Source organism: Hyposmocoma kahamanoa, unplaced genomic scaffold, assembly GCF_003589595.1.
Source record: "Hyposmocoma kahamanoa isolate Upper Pololo Valley unplaced genomic scaffold, ASM358959v1 190, whole genome shotgun sequence".
Lineage (NCBI taxonomy): Eukaryota > Metazoa > Arthropoda > Insecta > Lepidoptera > Cosmopterigidae > Hyposmocoma > Hyposmocoma kahamanoa.
In genome coordinates this window covers 3,713,867-3,734,237 of record NW_020653718.1, presented here as the reverse complement: position 1 = coordinate 3,734,237, position 20,371 = coordinate 3,713,867, and the positions used below count along the sequence as shown (strand labels likewise).

The 20,371-nt window shown below is 35.4% G+C and overlaps 1 protein-coding gene across 1 annotated transcript in view; it reads left to right on the top strand.

Annotated features, from left to right (window-relative positions):
- The window catches only part of LOC113226368 (protein peste-like), a 67,912-nt gene that overhangs the window by 28,763 nt on the left and 18,778 nt on the right, over positions 1 to 20,371 (top strand). The window contains exon 2 of the mRNA XM_026458973.1: positions 8,051 to 8,198. Coding sequence (XP_026314758.1) covers positions 8,079 to 8,198 — 120 coding nt within the window. The 5' untranslated portion in view covers positions 8,051 to 8,078. The remainder of the gene's footprint in view (positions 1 to 8,050; positions 8,199 to 20,371) is intronic.

Sequence of the window (20,371 nt, the reverse complement as noted above, 5' to 3'; positions counted from 1 at the left end):
GTGCAAGAGTTCATCCAGGGAAGTACTGCCACCTTACCTATTTCTGCCGCCAAGCAAAAATGTGAACATTACTGCTTTCCGGCTTAGAAGGGTAAGGAAGGGTGCTGGTGAAATTGCAGGCACATGGGAATTGAATCAGGGTGACGGGCGCAGTGGTAGTGCCCACGAGATCTTTGCGATTTACGTTCTGAGTGACACTGCAACTGTTATGGACAGGCGTGTCGCTTACGACCAGGTGCACGAATTGTTCGTCTCGTCACTTGGTATTATAAAATCCGGAGCTGGAGTCATTAAGAAAGCAAACTAAAAGTTCCTTAACGTGGAATTTCACCTGTGACCACCAGAGAGCAGTAGTAGCAGTTTAGTGGCAGTAGAGGTCCTTGTGAAAAAAATCGTCCAGAGTAGTACTGCCTTCCCTATTTCTGCCGCCAAACAGAATTGTGAACATTGCTGCGTACCGATTTGAAACGGTAAGGGTGCTGGTGAAATTACAGGCACATGGGCCTTGTCAACTTGTCTTGTCGTTGTTCTTTGGGGAATGTAGCTGCCAGTATTCTGGCTACTGGAGCTGGAGGCATCAAGGAAAAGCCTCTTTAAAAAACTAAAATCTTCTTAACGTGGAGTTTCGCCTGTGACCACCAGAGACAATTTTTTTTATATACAGGAAAATGCTTTGCGCATAGCTCGTCACTTTATTTTTTTACGATCACGTGGAACTCTTCTCCGTTAACCCACCTAGCGATAAAAGTTTGCCCGATGGATCTTCGGAGACCTACACTAAAAACCTGTGTTATATACACCACCCTCTCCCACCGATTCCGGGTCGTAGGACCCCGTTAAGCTCGCCACTCCGGTCACCAAAGACCTACGATTTGCTCTCCACGGTCATTCTCCCACTACCTGATTTACGTTGCAAGTTCAAGTATAATTATTAAGTAATATTTCACGATACAATACTCGAATATTAAATAATATTGCGCGATAAAAAAATCGAATACTTAAATAATAAAATTGCCACGGAAATTATTAATTATTATATGGACAGGCGTGTCGCTTACCATCAGGCGCGCGACTTGTTCGTTCCGCTACTAAGTTATTATAAAGAAATAGGTTAGTTTATTCTATATTGACCCGGCCGGGCATTGACTTACAAATAAATGGACGACGGGTCTAATACAAAAACCACGAAAAAAATCTCCCAAGTCAACCTATTCGAAATTTAAATTGTAATGCCATCGCATTATCGCGCTGTCAGTCGAACAAATGAAGACTAAAGCGGAGTTTGGCGCTCTGTATACGATTTTAGCGCCTTACAAGTGCGGACACTTTTTAGCGCGGACCCGACGTCCATATAATTGTAAGTCAATGCGGCCGGGGATCGAAATTGGCATCTCAGATATGTCGTGTGTGAGCGGTAAAAGCACTTTTGATTACAGAAGAAGAATCTTGTAAAATTAGTAAATCTCTTTGTGTTATAAATTATAATATTCGACTCAAAGGAGTTGTTCTTTTAGTGGTACCAAAATATATGGAAAATTGAACCAGGCTATTAGTTGTTTTTTTGTAAATAGCTCTCAAAATCTAGAAAGTCTGAATCAAAAACAATTTATTTGTGACCTGCAATTTCCTGAAATTGTTAGAGATTACTATGTAAAAACGTAAAACGTAAAAAAAAAGTAAAACGGAACGCAATATCAAACGAAACGGATTTTTATGCAATTTTTTGGATAATGTGCCAATGTCCAATGCCATAAAATATATTGACAAATCAGATGTCAATGTCATTCTTGTTGCAATTTAATTAGTCAATTAGAATTGAGATTTTGAATATTCCTTTTTATCATATCGCAGTGTTGCTGGTAATTAATTTAACATATCTACCACACTTTTGTTTTAATAAAAAAAAAAATGCAGGTCACAATATTTTCTTTACCTCACTAGCTCGGAAAGGCTTTCATTCTCATTAGAAATCTGCGCGCAAAAGCGTTTTTTGCACGCAAGCGTGGAAAAGGTTTTTGAAATTCGAACTTGAAAAAGAAAGAGTTAGGTGCACCACAGTCCTGTGGTGCACCTAACTTTTTCTTTCGATGAAAAAAAAACATGTAATGATATGTTCAAGAACACGATTTGTCGTACATTATTAATTTATCAACCGACTTCAAAAAAAGGAGGTTCTCAATTCGTCTGTATGTTTTTTTTGTATGTACGTTACGCGATAATTCCGCCATTTGTGAACCGATGATCCTTTTTTTTTTGTTGGAAAGAGGGTACCGCAGAAGTGGTCCCATTTAAATTTGAAGGAAATATTCCACCTCTAAGGGTGGTAAACTAGGGGATGAATGACTTTTGAGGTCGGTTTTTTTAACCAGAGGTACGGTTATGTAATAAAAATCCGTTGGTATGCTTTATAAGTAAGCTTTGTAAGTTGGTATGCGTTAACAATAATAATAATTATTGTTGATATTAAATTGACAATGATAACTAGTTGTGTTTACTAAATTATTTTAATTCGTCGAAGAACTAAAATATTTTCAATAATCACTTAATCACACAAAATTGTAAGCACAAGCAAGAATAAAAACTCATGAGGTGCAAATTCAGAACGCATCCGGAGGTAAACTTTTTCTTTTGAATAAAAACAAAGAAGTTTTTAACTGTTTTTCGTTCATCGACCATTTTCCTCGCTATAGTCAGGTGAAAAGTTGTGTCACTCGGCAGTAAAGTTGTTTTGCGTCTCGTGCCTTGAAACTCTCGCTACACTCAGGAATCTATTTTTGAACCACTCGCTTCGCTCATGGTTCAATCTTAACTTACTTCGCTTGCTCAGGTTTCAATACAAGCGCTAGCGTTAAACAACAACTTTGCAGCCTTGCATAACAAATAACTATTTTTATTATTTTACTAAGCTTTTTATTTCAAGCTTATATCTAGAAAAAATTTGAGGTTGGTTAAAATTTATTGGTACTTTATACCAAGCTCCGTACTAATTCCGTACAAGTCTTTTAAAAAACAAGTTGAGCGCCACGTATCACTTCACTACACGTTTGACAGAAACATAGTCTCGATAACAAATAATTACTCATGTAGTTATTTACGACCCATTAGTTTTACAAACATTTGTTCCTAAGTTAAATATAAGTATAGTTAAACAAATAAAGGGCTAAGTTTGACAGATATCACGTATTTTCCTTACTTTGATGCACAATTGTTTTACATTAGACGGCATCAACTAGAGTTGCGACGAATATTCGGTTACTATTCGGCTTTTTTCAAACAAAAGAAAATAAATGCGCATTTGACCTCCAACGCACCTGATGGAGAGCGCCGATGTGGTCGACGATGTAGCATGCACACTTAAATAATGCCTATTCACTCTCGTCTTGAAAAGGCCTAAGTTATAGCGTTCGGGGAACAAGTTTGCAGGGAAATTCACTCCTTCGCCGTTTGCCATATAAATGTGAAAACGAAAAGCTTCGTGCGAATCTTTGGTGTTATGTACGAATCTTTGGAATATTCGGCCTGTTTGTTGGTATTCGGCTGAATACCTAAATACAGAAAGAAGAAATAAGAAAAAACTCAATAAATTATAATGTAATTTTTATTAATTAAGCTTTACCTAAACGATAAAAGGAAACGTAGAGATTTAAAAAGCAAACAAATCAAATGAAAACTACCTATTTAATATGTAGTTTAATCATGACTACTTCAATAAAAGCTAATAAAATCAAGTACTTATTATTTGCATGCCAAAATAAAATTTGAAAATTAATCAAACTGAACTTGAAATTTAATTAAAATAAGAAAATTAAATTATAAAGTTGCAAATTTAATTACATTTTTTGTTTTATTGTACAAAATTATTTTATCATAACTGAAGTTAATTGTTAAGTGGTATTTTTTTCGTGTTTATTTTCGTTCTAGCGTTAATTAGACCAAATTGTGAGACCGGATATTCGGTATTTGGCCTAAGGCCGAGAATACTGTTCGTTCCAACACTAGTCATAATGCCTTTTTAGAACTTTGTTTGCTTTTCGTTTTAAACTTTGTATACATATATTAATCTTTATACCGCACGTTAAAATCAATAAAGTCATAAAAAGTACAGTAAAGGTAATTTACTTTTGGATAATGGCCTTTAAAGTTTATGAAAATAAGTTTAAATTTGCAAAAAGCGACATTTCCGATTAGTAACCAATCTTTCCCGCTACTGTACCTCTTAAAGTACTTGTGCTTAATAAATGTAATACAAATTAGATATTTTGTGACCTTACTAATATTTGATTATATAACACGCAACCTTCTGTTTAAAAGCCACAGGGCTATCACTGCTCGACCACACAATATCCTAATGAAATTAATATACTAAGTAACCACGTCGATCCTAGATCATGTATCACAATTCACAAGGACGTTCTACTTCAAAGTTTCCCAAGGGACCACGGCCATGGAACAATGGCACTCTAGGCAATTGAATTATTTGATAAGTTATGCAAGAGTGTATGACTAGATGAAGGTGGTATTTCAATGCGAGCCTAGGTTTTAGGAGGTAAAATAAGAACAGGCGGAGAAATAGGTCCAAGGTTGACAAGCCGTTGTGCCGTTAAACCGATTGGGAATGTTAAATGTTGTTATAAATGTACATTTAATTACTAATAGGGCTTCAGTTGAAAACCTAAATTTAGCAGGTTCTCTGTAGTACTTAAAGAGAAGTATCTCCATATAATAAAAATTATATACTTATACTTTTGTAACGATTTCGCACATTTATTTTGGCGTTCCAACAACATACGCCCCATTGACCTCAACGCAAAAACAAGAGCGTAAGTTAGAGGTAGTAGGGAGTTAGTAAGAAGACTTTGGTATCGTACCTCCAAAATGGATGAACAGGGTCCCAATTTTGCTAATTTTCCTGAAATGGTCATTGTAGTTCCTTTGAAGCCACTGTTATTACGCTATATCTAAAAGCAACGGCAGTTGAGTCTCAATACAGTGTCAGTGAAATGGCAGTAATGGCGTTCATTCATTTTCATTCAATCAAATCAAAGACGATCAATGTTGCCTTACTAAAACTATCATGGTAACAGGCATGTCATAATTTTTATCTCGTTTAAACAGCAATTTAGTCTTCAAATTATGACTACATTATCGACGTAGTAGACTACGTTATCGACGTGCCATTGAAGAGCAGAATTTACATCAAGTCATCGAATATATAATCAGAAATAGAGATGAAATAAGGGCCATCCATTCTTGGCAACTCATCAGGTTGAGATAAATGTGATATTAATAACTAACAGGGCTTCAGTTGAAAACTAAAATTTAGCAGGTTCTCTTTAGTACTTAAAGAGAAATATTTCCATATAAAAATTATATTTAGAGTTAGAAACTTGATTATTAAACAATTTGTTTGCAGGATTTTATATGATTAGATAAAGTACATCCTATCGAGTAACAACTTAGCAAGTTCTCTGGACAATATCCTTAGGTGTATCGTATATTTTTTGTAAGTACGTTATTTTAGTACATATCTAAAGCATTTGATGTACAAAGAAATGAAATGGAAAAAAAATGTAAAACAGTTTTTTCCGTTTCACCTCTGGTGACTCGCCTGAAAAGCGAAACTCAGGGAAACTTGACCGTCGCTTACAAAGTGTACAATTTTCACGACAATGAATTATACCTAAACCTACGTCACAGCATACAACACGAAATTGTTATAACTGCCTCCGTGGCCGAACGGTTACCATGCTGGACTACCACGCAAGAGGTCCCGGGTTCGATTCCCTTGTCGGGAAAAATATTTGTATGGCCTACATTTATTTCTCTCGTGAGTTTGGGTGTAATTTGTGCTTGAACATAACAGTGCCTGAGCTTCATATCGCAATGATCTGAAGGGCACTGCCACTGCGTCTGTCACTTGGCAAGTCCCATGTGCCTGTAATTTCACCAGCACCCTTACCCTTCAAAATCGGAACACAGTATTGCTGACATTACTGCTTGGCGGCAGAAATAGGTGTGTCCATGGCATCCGTAAAGTCCAAAATAGCCTCATTATAGTACAATACGTTTTGTGAACTGTGAGTTAAATCTTACGACGGATAAGTGCCAGTTGTTTCAAATGTGATAACGTAACCACTCGTGTTTATTTTAATCGAAAATTTTGTTATAAAATCTAATTTACTATAGAACAATAACTGTCATATCTCAGTTGTCGCTTAGCGACTCTAACGAACATAATATATTTATCGAGTAAACGGATAAACACGCGCATGCGCATGTTTAGAGGCATGTTTGTTGATTTCTGACCCCGGTGCGTTATCAAGTTATCATGCATATTAAACAACGGTATCTTACACTTATTTTATAATTTATTTATTTATAAATCCACAGGTTCTAAAGAAGTTGTCATAATATAACAAAATAAGTACAGTTTTGATAAACAAACAAATTGAAGGTATATTCATTATATTTACACACACGCACTTGAACAGACTAAACTGGATGTGACATGTTTTTTAATAATATCACATTGAATGAGTCGGTCAGTAATATAAACGCAGTGATATATAGTAAATTTTATTAACTTACTTCAAAAAACGAGGAGGTTCTCAATTTGTCAATATTTTTTATCTGTCTGTGAAATATTGACTCAATTTATACAGGTAGATAATATCACGAATATCCCTTTGCCTGGTTCGAGAATCCATGTTTCATGTACTAAGTCGATCCGTATACGCATGCCGCCGCCCTCACTTAGCCACAGAGTATGCCAAACAAAACGTTTTGCACTCTCTCAATACGCAGTGAGTGTTTAGCAAAACGTGGCCACTACACGACTGCAGTCAACCAGGAGGCTACGAACCAGAGCATTGCATAATAATATTTTTGTAGGGCACCTGCGAACCCCAAATCTCAACACAAAACCTAACATTCCTGAGACCTTCCTAATAACTGCATCCATAAGCTCCCTAAATGTAAGCTTGCGGTCCAAGTGGACTCCTAGGTCACGAACATTGTCGACCTCATTCAGTGGCATTTCAGATATACTTTGAGGGAATATTGCTCATCCTCCTGAAAACCTTATATATAAATACTTCTTAATATTTAAGCGCATCTTATTACCGATACACCATTTAGACAATTTAGCAAGGTCAGATTGCAGGAGATACATACGTCACGCTCAGATTCAATTATTCATATCAGCAAATAAATATAAACGGTGGTGTAGAACGAATAGAGCACTGTGGAATGTCGTATAAAAATATGATATAGTACAGGTCCCAGATTGGAACCTTGAGGTACTCCCGCGGTTACATTTTGCATGGAAGAACGACAACCATTGACGACCACGAACAGAGATCGGTCAGTCAAATATGACTTAAACCACCGAAGTAAAGGTTCAGATGTACCATATGGAGTACGTGGCAAAATGAGGTCTAGAAATTAACTTTGCTTTGTGGATGACATAAAAAATTTCCCATATGAAGACACGAGACAAAGCGGTGGCCTGTTAGTTTGATTTGTATAAGTTTGAAGCGCCCACGACCTGGATCTTAATCCCTCAAGGTGCTAATGTATTATTCAATACATGCAACATGTTTTATTTAATTATTCTCTTAAAGAAGTGGTTCTGTAAGGCGAATCTGTTGTACGAGATTTAGGAGTTTCGAGATGACTCTAAATTATTATTCGGATGTCGACACTACATTGGTCGCGCACCAGGGAGTCTGCTCTCGTTCTTCATCCAAATAAGTGATACTCGACCTATTAAAAGCCAATGTCAAGTATGAAGCTTCATTCGAATCATGCTTCTTTTAATTTGGTCGATGGTTACTTATTTGATAGTAATTGTTTTGGGCGGATGTCAGACGGAGACCGAATGTACAAGGCCTGACTTGATATCTGCGGGGAAAAGAGAAAAGGAAAACCGTACATAATTTTCGATATGTGACACTGTTCAACCGGTGATACAGTGAACCGTTAACTGTTCTTCTTGGGAGCTACCACAAGTGTCTTGAAGGGATTTCAGTTATTGCTTCTTTTGTTGCAGAAAGCTGAAAGCGTGGTGCGGAGGCGGTATGCGCGGGCGTATGCCACGATGGCGCTGCATTGTGGGGGCCGTTGCCACGATGCTAGCCGTGGCCGCCCTCGTTGCTGCTTTTACTTGGGGCGCTATTTTTGATTCCGTGTTAGCTTCTGTGAGTATTTAATTATATTGAATAAGGTAGGCACAGCAACACACAGCAACAGATTGCAGATCAGAATACATACCAACAAAAACTTTTCTACTAGTAGGAATATGGACCTGCAATCCAATCTTCCACAGACGATCTTTTGCTTGTCACTCATATTACCATGATAAGTTGGACGATAAGAAAATCATGAGGATATTATTTATTGTATAGATTCCCAAATAACCTACAGATAGGTTATGAAAAGTAGATAAAATTGAGATAAATGATTTTCATGTGTTATGGCCGCTTCATCTAATATCACCTGACCTAATCTTTACTAGTCAGGTGATGTATAACTTTTCGTATACGGAAGAACATTTTAAAGATATAGAAGATATTAGGGTGGTTACAAAGATAAAAAAGGAGGTAATAATATTCGTACGCTTGTCATATATTGAGTCAAACTTCACACACAAGCTTTAGACTGGGTTTTCAGTGCATGACGGTACAAATACGTCAGGTCTGCCTTGACAAAATTATTCCAAATTTTATTAGTGATCTGCGGCCATAGCATGGCAGTACACATGCAATATCTGATAAATCCCCGTGATATATTTATTTCAGTTGATAAAGCTATGTTGCCATTTTTAAAAAGTTGTTTTTTTGTATCGCGAATCGGTAAGATACCGCACTAGAGTCATTCGTCTTTTGTTTATTTGGTAATTAACTATTGTTATACACTTTGAAGAACAAGGATAACGGTATGCATTTGAGTATATAGTTATCTTTGTTGCTTAGTCATCGCCGCCAAAATGACGAAAAAAAAATTGTTTTTTTTTAGTTTAAATTTTTACTTGTTTTACATTATATTCTTATAATTTCGTATTTCTAATCACTCTCATGTTTAAATTGTATTAAAATTAAAATATTTTCCAATAATATATATGATAATTTGTTTGTTTTTATTATTCCTTTTTACCTCGTTTGTCGCGCTTAATTTTTACGTTGATAAAATTACTGTGCAGAACTGTCAAAATGTTTTAAAATCAGTCGTGGCCATCTTTGGCACTGCGATATTCTTTCGCTGACGTTGGTTACGGGGCGCGAGATGCGACAAATATGAGCCATGTTAGCTATTGTGATAAAATTTTAAAATATCGGTTCTTTGACAGTATGGCCATAAATATGGCCTTATAACAGTTTTGTCGCGGTGGCAAGCTATTGTTAGTTATGGGGGCTGTATTGTGTGTAGTTGTATTTTTCTACTCCAGTATTTTAATCTGTTAATTATAATTTCATAAACCATATCATAAAGGCGCTCTTTTTAGTTCTGAATTAAAATTGAAAACATTACGGCAAAGACCTAGAATCATGTTATATAGTATACCACGTTTATGTATTGTTTATATAATCAACTAACAGTACAATTGAAACTAACATACACATGTATGAAAATTGTAATTTTTTTTTGAAGTTTTCCTTATTTTGCAGACAAATATTTGGTGATAAAAAAATCAAGGTCATTCTTTAAATTCACACTAAAATTTGTTCTATTAAATCGGTTAATAAAGTAAAAATATTTTTTTGTAATTATTAATACAAAGATCGAACACTAAGAAAAAATTTTCGGTCCGACTGGTTAGAACCAGTGCCTTCACCATACCGTGTATGGCGCTCTCCCAATTGAGCTACGAAAGAACCAGCAGATCTTACAAATTTTCCTATACGCTTGTTGCAGATCATTGTTTTTGGTTTTTAATTTAAACTTTTTATAAATAATTCGCAGACCTATACATATTAATTATCTACAGTTTTCACTGTTTGTCGCATATAGTTAATGGTGAATTTATAGGTATACGTACGCTCTATATTTAGACATCTGTTTCAACGCCACTGATAATACAAAACTATTGGAAAATTACAGTTAAAATAAAGATATCTACTCGATGGAAACAATTAACAGAAATCTAACATTCTTTCTCTTTTTTAACCGACTTTAAGAAAAAGGAGGAGGTTGTCGATTCGTCTATGTTTTTTTTGTAGGTATGTTACGCGATAACTCCGCCATTTGTGAATGGATTTTGATGATTCTTTTTTGTTGGAGAGGGTACCGCAGAAGTGGTTCCATTTAAATTTGAAAGAAATATTCCACCTCTAAGGGTGGTAAACTAGGAATGAATGACTTTTGAGGTCGGTTTTTTTTAACCGGAGGTTAGGTTATGTTCTTGAAAGTAGTTTATAATATTTATTCGTAGAAATTGTATGCAATCATTACATAATTATGCCTTAAAATCTCGAACCTATTACTTACGTACTCGACTTTAAGAACCCTATACAACGATTGCATAAAATACTATTATTTATAAGGAGTATCGCTACGCGATATTACTGGTAATTTATTATATTATGGTTTTTACATTTGTAGAAACTGGCCACGATCTTATGTCATTTGTCATTGCTTTTAAAACTGGATTTAGCAATTAAGAAGCAATTAAGCCCAAAACGTCGGTTTGTTTGAAAAAACAAATATACGCGATTTAAATCCGGAAAACTAGTTTCATTTTCTATGTGTAACAATCGCGAAAACCTAAGAACTCGATAATTAAGAATGTTGTTTTTAGTTTTGAATATTTTGTGTTTTTTTTATGGCATCGCAGAGGCAGAGTATAAAACGTTTTCTTTATTGAAATCGGTGGGGTTTAAGTAACGACATGACAAAGTAGCTTATTTGCCAAAAATCTTGCACCGGATTGTCTGACAAGCTTTTTTTAATCAGTGATCAAATCACATTTGTCTATGTTATGTGTGCAACTCTCTTATGGAGTGTCTCATGTTCGGACCAACTTTGTATTTTGCTCATTTTCTAATATTTTTTAAACAGCCATATTTATTTACTAATATATTATTATCTACCCGAATTTTGTGAAAAAAATAAATAAAAAACAAAAAACAAAATTCGAAAGAAAATCGATGTTTGCGAAAAAAAAAATCACTACATTTTTTATTTTATCCAAAAATGTCCTTTGTGGTCGTCCTCTTCCAATGTCAAAGTCAAATAGTTTATTTGCATGTTAAAGCATACAAATATAATTTAAGTATCATCGTTTTTTATAAAACTTGTTTGAAATTGAATAAATTTAAAAAAAGTTGGTAGATTATTGTAAATGTCATGTGACGTAAGGGCATACCAAATTTTTAGAATTAGGGGAATTTTTTATAATAGATTAATAAATTTACACCAACAAAATACATATCGACTCATCCGTAGAACAAAAATCTATGTGCAAGACTACTTGTTCTCAGGACCACAGTACATTTCGTTCGTTCTTCGTCGCTGTGGATGTCAGATTGACTGTTGTTCGATTTTATATTTCCGAAACGAAATAAGATATATAAATACTCAAAACACCCTTACTTATCCACTTTTCGCTATTTAACCACATCGGACTCTGTTCTTCGGATGAGTCGATGTATCAAACAATACCAATACATGCATTAAATTCATTAAAAATAATAATAATAATACTTATAAAATGTTAACATATTTTAACAAATTTGAACAATGTGTCTTCCACGTTGGCTCTGATATCTTTCGTCTTTCCCATGACCATGCAATGACGCCAATATTTACTTTTTAAAATCAATGTTCGTGTTATTAGTTGAAGAAAATAATGTCAACGCTTTGCACCCTTCACTAGTTTTTATAGACATCAGCGCTGTCGGTTCCAGGTATTCCAGCAGCATTCATTTCGTATCAGTTTTTCGTTTAAAAGTATACTGTATCACCTTCTTATAATTTTGCTTTTCGTCTAGAGTTTCTTATTAGCCTACTGAAGCCTGTTAACAGCTTAAGTAGACAGTAAGGTAAGCTAATAAATTCGTATGATGCAAACTTTGAAGAATCATTACATTTACATTGTATCAAACACTCAAAATGTCGATTTACATACGTAATTTCTAAAATAAACGTATGTTATTCATTCAATTAAGACTACCTGACGTCATTAGTTAATTTTTGTGCCGCACGATTCGGAGTTTTTTTCAATTCATCATTCCAAATTTAAGTGCTTCTTGTATGTTGTCTAAGTTTTGCGCTGATAGAGACTGGGTGTATATATATATATATACTAGCAGGAATAGACATATAGATATAGATAGATAATACAGTATGCTTTTTTTATCATTAAACAGAAGGAAATTTTGAGTCTTTTTTTGCACTCACTCATAGCCCCAATAAGGAAACCCTGTGTCCCGGGTGCCATGGACACACACACCGACAACCACAATATATGTACATATATAAACAAATATTTGCCCCGAGACGGGAATCGAACCCGGGACCTCTTCGTGGCAGAGCAGTATGGCAACCGTTCGGTCACGGAAACAAGTTTTTATCAGGCAACATTTCATTCAATAATTTTGAAATCAAAACATTGAAATAAATTCAGTTTCAAACACTCGAAATGTCAAAACAGACGTCTAATACATATATTTCAAATATTAATTTCAAATTTTCTACTGTATAATATTTCGTAAGATCTACGGTCATAATTGACTTTTACAATCATTCAAAACGTATACTATATTTGCGGGGCAGGAACAAAAGCCATCTATCTAATGCTTGACCGACATAGATATTTATAAAATCTGATATTTTAATATAATAAGTAACAGGATGAACGAATGAAGTTGCGTGTCTGATGGTAACCAACACGTGCCATCCTGAGGCATAAAATTGATTAGTACCTGGTGGAAGAAATAGGAACGGTATACTTCCTTGGCCGAACTCCTTTCGACTTATTTTTTAATTAACTCGCGAAATTCGTAACTAAACTAGTATTGTTCCAGAGCCATTAAAATACTGACAATATTTGACTTCTAATACAGGTCTGCATCAGCTGTTCAATGATTGAAAATGTCGTTTGTTACAATAAGGCTTCGAGATAATTAAAAATCTCTTATCCATTATACATTAATTTACACCATGCTTTAGACCGGGGGCCTACCATCAGCTTTCAAAAAACAATGTTATTTCAATTTATGCCTATAACCTTAGAATAATAACGCATAGAATGATAGTTTCATATCAAACGAACTGTCACAAGTGAGGCAAAAATCAAATTCATTTAGGCTAGTTTTAGTAGTAGGTTAATTTTCGGTTTTAGAAAATATTTATATAAAAATACAAATTGAAACGCGTTACTTCCTTGTGGAATGTGATGTTAGTATCTAGTTTATGTTTGTCTGACGTATTTTTACATTCATTTCTTCATTTTTAGCTAAAATTCTGGAGCTGTTCGCGGTGCAAGTTGACCTTGAGCACTGACGGCCCGCCCGCTCGTGTAGGCCCATTGGGCGCGCTTCAATTTGCCTCACTTAGCGTGTGCGGACTAGGTTTTATGCGTTATTATTCTAAGCCTATAACAATATTACTCAAATTCGTACCATGTCAAACCTGTCAACCAAGTATTATTGTAAAAGTGATGGGAAGAACGAATGATGAAATGGACCCATTTTGTGCTTTGAGTATTCAACTATAAGCCTTTGTACAACTATCTTTGACATAGGCCTCTTTCCTTCTTACATTCACTCCATTGATTTAATTTGGTTTTAACATATTAACAGCACTTATGAAGCTTCAGGTATTGATATAATCTACTCCTCAGTTTCTAAGGTAGGGAATTCAGGGACGTGCCTTTTTGAAAGGCGTAGAGTTTTAATATAACTTTGATTTTCTTCAGCGTGTAACACAACCAGTCACTTTATTAATATTTTTCGTCATAAAGTTTCACTGACGACGTTGAATAAGTTGGTGGTCTTGTTACTTGTAAGGATTCAAACACGCGTGGCAAGTCGAGGTTTAATTTAACACCTTTTTACAACGCAAAATGGTGTATCTTGGGCATACGCAATAAGAATGAGTTTGGTATAAAAGTGTTACCCGCTTTGTTGACTATAAATAACCAAATCCACGATAAATTGTTTTGTTGAACACGTGCAGTGCTACCTTTAGGTTGCCTGAAATTATGACGTCTAATGATGTATTTGAACGGATACTAACTAATGCGTATTTTCCACTTGAATTGACCTTAGTTCGTTTTGTGTAATCTGGTTTCTAAGTGAATTGTGAATAGAGATCGAGTTAAGAAAGCGGTTTTCGCGTTTAAAACAAAATTTCATATTATAAAGGCGCCTTTTTTAGTTGTAATTCAAAATTCTATTATCTATGGTACTTGTTGCTGTGCTAAAAAATTCAATAAATTTCTGTACACAAAACTATAACGAGTTTTCAAAAAAGAACGTCGTTGTTTTGTTAATTAAAATATCAATTAGGACGCCACTCAAACGCTACACTGTCTTCTGATTGATTAAATTGTCCCAAAAGTTTTGCAACCGAGCCATAAATCTTTATAAAAAAAAAATGATTGGTTAAATTATATGCGGTAATTGGCCACTTCCAATTCTAACTCTTTGGTTTTTTGTTTTGTAGCGTTTATTTGTTTAAATGTATGAAGAGGCTGTATGGTGGAACCTTTACGTAGAGTCATATATATACAAATATACATGAGATACTTGACCCCCTAACATGCCCAAACCGACCTTTTGGTTTTGAGAGCCATCTTACGTATTGAACAAAGAAAATATTAAAGCAATTTCAACTATCCGCTCACGCGATGCGCTCCACCTACCGCAAAATGGCGGCTATTTGGTTTCGCAAATTAGAAAAGGATTCAGTTTAAATACAAGTTTTTATAAATAAAAATTATTATTCTGCATTGCTAAATAAATACCCTCCGTACTACCAACAAAAACATCTCAAATAAAATGCAGTAATACACCGCAAATCCTGCACTTAAAAAGCACTAATGAAATTTTTGGTGTACTTGGGTAAATCCGTTTGAGTAGTTCTAACGTCTACCATGAAATTACTCCTTAAAGTATAGTTTATAAACATTTATATTCAGGGTAAACTTAAAAAACGCTACTTACGGTATGTTTTCAATAAACAAACACCGAAATCACCAGCCCAAACAATAACACACACGATTGTCGTGACGTATTTTTGAAGTTGTTTATTTTTTTAAATGACAGACCCAGGCATTAAAAACTTTATGGTTTGCTTGAGTAGTTACCGAAATAGCAATTAATATTAGTTCTTTTACCTATTATAACTTCGATATCCGATAAATCGGTATAAAATCATCAATAAATTTCGTCGTTTGACGTCCAAGTAAATTGGTCGGGCGGCTTGTTGTATGGACTGCCAGTTACAATACCCGGGGTTCGATTCCACGAGCACTGTTTTGTTTTAACATTATATTTTTAACAGCATTGTTTCACTTTAAAATGTTAATGTTGACAAATTACAATATTTGCTCATTAGCAATTGCCTAAGGTGGGTGGATAGATATTATTAATAAAGTGTAGGAAGGGTATGGATGGATCTTAGAATAATAACGCATAGAATGATAGTTTCATATCAAACGAACTGTCACAAGTGAGGCAAAAATCAAATTCATGTAGGCTAGTTTTAGTAGTAGGTTAATTTTCGGTTTTAGCGAATATTTATATAAAAATACAACTTGAAACGCGTTACTTCCTTATGGAATGTGATGTTAGTATCTATTTTATGTTTGTCTGACGTATTTTTACACTCATTTACCGCACATTTCGTCATTTTTAGCTAAAATTCTTGAGCTGTTCGCGGTGCAAGTTGACCTTGAGCACTGACGGCCCGTGCGCTCGTGTAGGCCCATTGGGAGCGCTTCAATTTGCCTCACTTAGCGTGTGCGGACTAGGTTTCTATGCGTTATTATTCTAAGGGATGGATTAACAAATAACGAAATCGCTCTGCAGTTTCATACGATCGTGTCTTCTGTGATTACGCATTGTGCCACGTTTCATTCCCTCATATCTATTCAGTTTTAATTACTTTCTTCTTGTTTTAATATGCCGCACTTAACGGAATTATTAAAATTATGTATGAACAAAATGTGCCAATCAAAGAAATTGCAAGGCGACTTCATATCGCGGTAAGTAAATCATTATATTTTTATTACAGTGCTGCAGGGCATCCTTCATTATCACACGGGTGTTATAAAACATGTGTAATGTATCATTAAAATCTAACATTAGGTGAAATTAGGAACTACAATTATGAGGGCCTATTATAAGGTATTATAAATTGCTTGTTCACAGAGAAACTCTGTCATGCTATGGATCAATCGCCACAGAGCGACTGGAAATGTGTAACGTAATCCGGGGCCAGCACCGGTAATGTTTACTTCTGCGTCTAGTCGTCACCTAGATATCGTCAATCGCTATATTGAAGATCCCTTTGTTACTACGAAATAAAACTGCTCAAATTCATGAAATACGGACCAGGAAGAAGGTCCATGTGGGATTTGTGCTGGTCACAGGCATGAAAGACCGTTTACAGCAAGCGATCGATTTTGAAGGTTTTCCTTTGCGGTATTGATGTGGTAATTGTGTAGTTTTTAATAATAGATATTATAGTTATAGGTCATCGCTAGGCAAAAATAATGTAAGGCGTGAGTGATGTTATTGTTATTTTTATAACATGTCTATTCACTGCACTGCATGAGGTTATACTTTGGTAAAAATGCAGCCTGTAAAACTATAGTTTGTTTCAATTAATTTTGCATAAATATTACCGATATAACATGTTTCAAATAAGATTTTAACATGTTATTCAAATGAATATTATTGGAAAACGTGGTGAGATATCAAGCTGAAATCTTCAAATATGAATGCGTAAGGTAATGGGTTAAATTTTTTTTTTTTAATTGCGTTTTTTGTCATGGATTGTTAACAAAATACGAGTACATTAAATATTGGTTCTGTTTCTTTGTTTTTTTAACTCGTAGAAAAAGTATTGTATGCAATAATTACATGATTAGGTCTTAAAATCTTGTACCTATTACTTACGCCACGAGGCTTTGCCGAGTTTGCTTGTTCTCGGCAAAACCTCGTGGCCAAATACGGCACTCGACTCTAAGAACCCTCATTATGGAACGATTGCGATAAAATACGATACGATGAAATACTATCTCGGATCTAAATTGCTTATTTTTATTTTTTCAAACAAACGTTACGAAACCAACCCTTTTCAGGGTCCATAGTCACGGCCGACTGAGATGGTAAAATCGTCAACGAGTTATGTCTAATATTAATGCAAACCACCCTATTTTTTAAAGTTTAACTGTTACTTTCTTAAACTACTTACCTTTTCGATATGAATCCAGATGTTTTATTTACTAAAAATTAAATGTCTCTTTTTTATCATCATCATCAGCCTATTGCAGTCCACTGCTGGACATAGGCCTCCCCTAATGCACGCCATTTCGCCCTGTACTCGGCTTGACGCATCCATTTCCTGCCAGCAATCTTCCGCAGATCGTCACTCCATCTGGCTGGAGGGCGTCCCACACTACGTTTGCCAAGTCGTGGTCTCCACTCAAGAACTCGTTTACCCCAGCGGTTGTCGGTTCTTCGGCAGATATGTCCAGCCCACTGCCACTTCAGCTTGCTTATCCGAAGAGCTATGTCGATCACTTTGGTTCTCTGTCTGATAACCTCATTACGGAGTTTATCTTTCAGAGAAACTCCGAGCATAGCTCGTTCCATAGCTCGCTGAGCGACTTTAAACTGGTGGACTAGCCGTATCGTGAGTGTCCACGACTCAGCTCCGTACGTTAGAACTGGTAGGACGCACTGGTTGAAAACCTTTGTTTTCAAGCTCTGCGGGATGGGTGACGAAAAGACTCGGCGTAGCTTCCCAAACGCTGCCCAGCCAAGCTGAATCCTCCTCCTGGCCTCCTTCTCGAAGTTATTTCTACCTAACTGCAGAATCTGCCCGAGGTAAGTGTATTCGGAAACAACTTCAAGAAGGTGGCCATTGACGCAGATGGGTCTCGGATCAATGTGGTCATTGATCATGACTTTGGTTTTATCAAAGTTCATGCCGAGACCAATCCGCCGCGAGGCGGATGCTAGGCTGTTCAGCATCTGATCCAGTTCCTCCAGCGATTCTGCCATTAGGACTATGTCATCTGCAAATCGCAAGTGTGAGTCTGAAGAATGTCTCTTTTTAGCGATTTCAAATTCTATTCAATATTGTTACCGGCGCGGTACATCGAAACTGGACATACTGGACAACGTAGGTCGCGTCGTATGTGTGTTATTTATAAAAGAAAATGTTATTGTCTATTTGTAGTAGGTAAACACACTGCGTTAATTTTTTTAGTTAAGGCTCTTTGTGACAGTTCGTCCAAGGAACTACTGCTACCTATTTCGGTACCTAGTCCGTCATTTGGTATCATAAAAAAACTTCGGCTAATGCATTTGTCACCAGTTTTTGGCTGAATGTAACGACGCCAACAAAATACTGAAGCGTTTTCTTCTATTTTAACCATATTTAATGTAATATTTATTTTATTCAATGCCATGTAAATACATGTTATTTATTCTTAGTTAAAAAACAGTTACTGAAAGTGTTTATAACACCACAGTAACTTAACACGTTCGTCACCGGCTAGACTTTTCAAAAATGTTAAAAAAATGACATTGGCTTGTGTGACTTTTTTGGTCTTATTTGTATAAAGTATATAAGATTTTCTATTGTATAATAGTAAACGTAATGTAGAATGTAATATTTAAAGATAGGCACACGTAGCTTACCATAGGTCGTAGCAAAAACAAAGGAAACTTCATTGTAACAACACGTATCGGAGGCATAGATCCACTTCGGATCGCTGCCGGCGGAGTAAGTAACTTAAAATTTAATTATTATAATCACCACGTGTAATTATCCGTATAATGTAATTCAATTCGTATTATTATGGCCGATTTTGTCTGAACTGAATAAGTGAATTTTATTTAACTGCGTCAAATGTTCAGGAATTAAAAAAGTGTGAAGTGGTCAACCGTTCCTCTATTATACATCCAATATTTATTTTCCTGAAAATCATATATTTCACAAAAATAAATAGTTTTCCCGGATATTTTTCCACATTTCACGTTGATACCTGTCAAAAGTTACAGAACGCAAACGATGGAGACAGTAAGAAGGTTTTTTTTCGCTGTTGTGTAATCATTTTAAATCTCGTTTTCTCTAATTTGCTGTTAGCTAAGTATGCTATTTTATTTTATAATTCATGCGAAATAAAACTTCAAAATATATTTCTTTCGAAGAACATAATATAAGCCTTCGAATTATATTTTTCCAATATTTTTCAATAGTTCGGAAGTTTTCCCGAGAAATTTCCACTATTACAAATTTTTCCGAAAATTACCTAACCGTAATTATTATACACAAAAATCTAAAAGACGAAATAATTGGCAATCATACTAGTACTTAAAATTTGAATTATGACTGCGTAACCAACGGAGTATCATCATCTTACATAACCTTTTAAACCCGAGGCATCTGCTGTCATATCTCGAGGGTCTCGTTACACGATTCAGATGACGTCATCGCCGGGATAGCGCCTGTTACGTGAGGTGTGCGATGTCAAGTTTGGAATTTGAGGATGTCTAAGTAGAGCTTATGCACTATACGACAGAATGTTAAAGTTATTTTGTAAGTTAGGTGTTCATCATCATCAATGATGATCATCTCTTGTGATGATTATCTATATTGTTAGTGTATTTTTAACCGACTTCAAAAAAGGAGGAGGTTCTCAATTCGTCTGAATAATTCGTCTGATAACTCCGGTATTTGTGAACCGATTTTCATGATTCTATTGTTGTTGGAAAGTGGGTATTTCCATAGTGGTCCCATTTCATTTTGAAGAAAATTATCCACCGCAAAGGGTGGCTGTTCACGCATGAAGATTCATTTTCATAAATAGCGCCTAACTTTAATTTAGGAGCAATTAGTTTTAGCAATTACTTAGTTGATTTTGCTATTTCTCCAATTCAAGGCGTTTTTCTCTCGATGTACTTTGAGTAGTGTCGTAGTGAGAACCTATTTTTATTATCTCCAGTATCAAGTCCTGTATAGTGGCGAACTAGGGGATATTTCAATGAAACTTAGCAAATAGACGTAATTCCACGTACTTTTGAGGTCAGTTTTTTAGTACTCTGTACTGAGATTATGTTATTATATTCAGAAATTAAAGTCATAAGTGCATGGAGCCACAAAAGGATTCGAACGGTCAACTCCTGGAATTGTC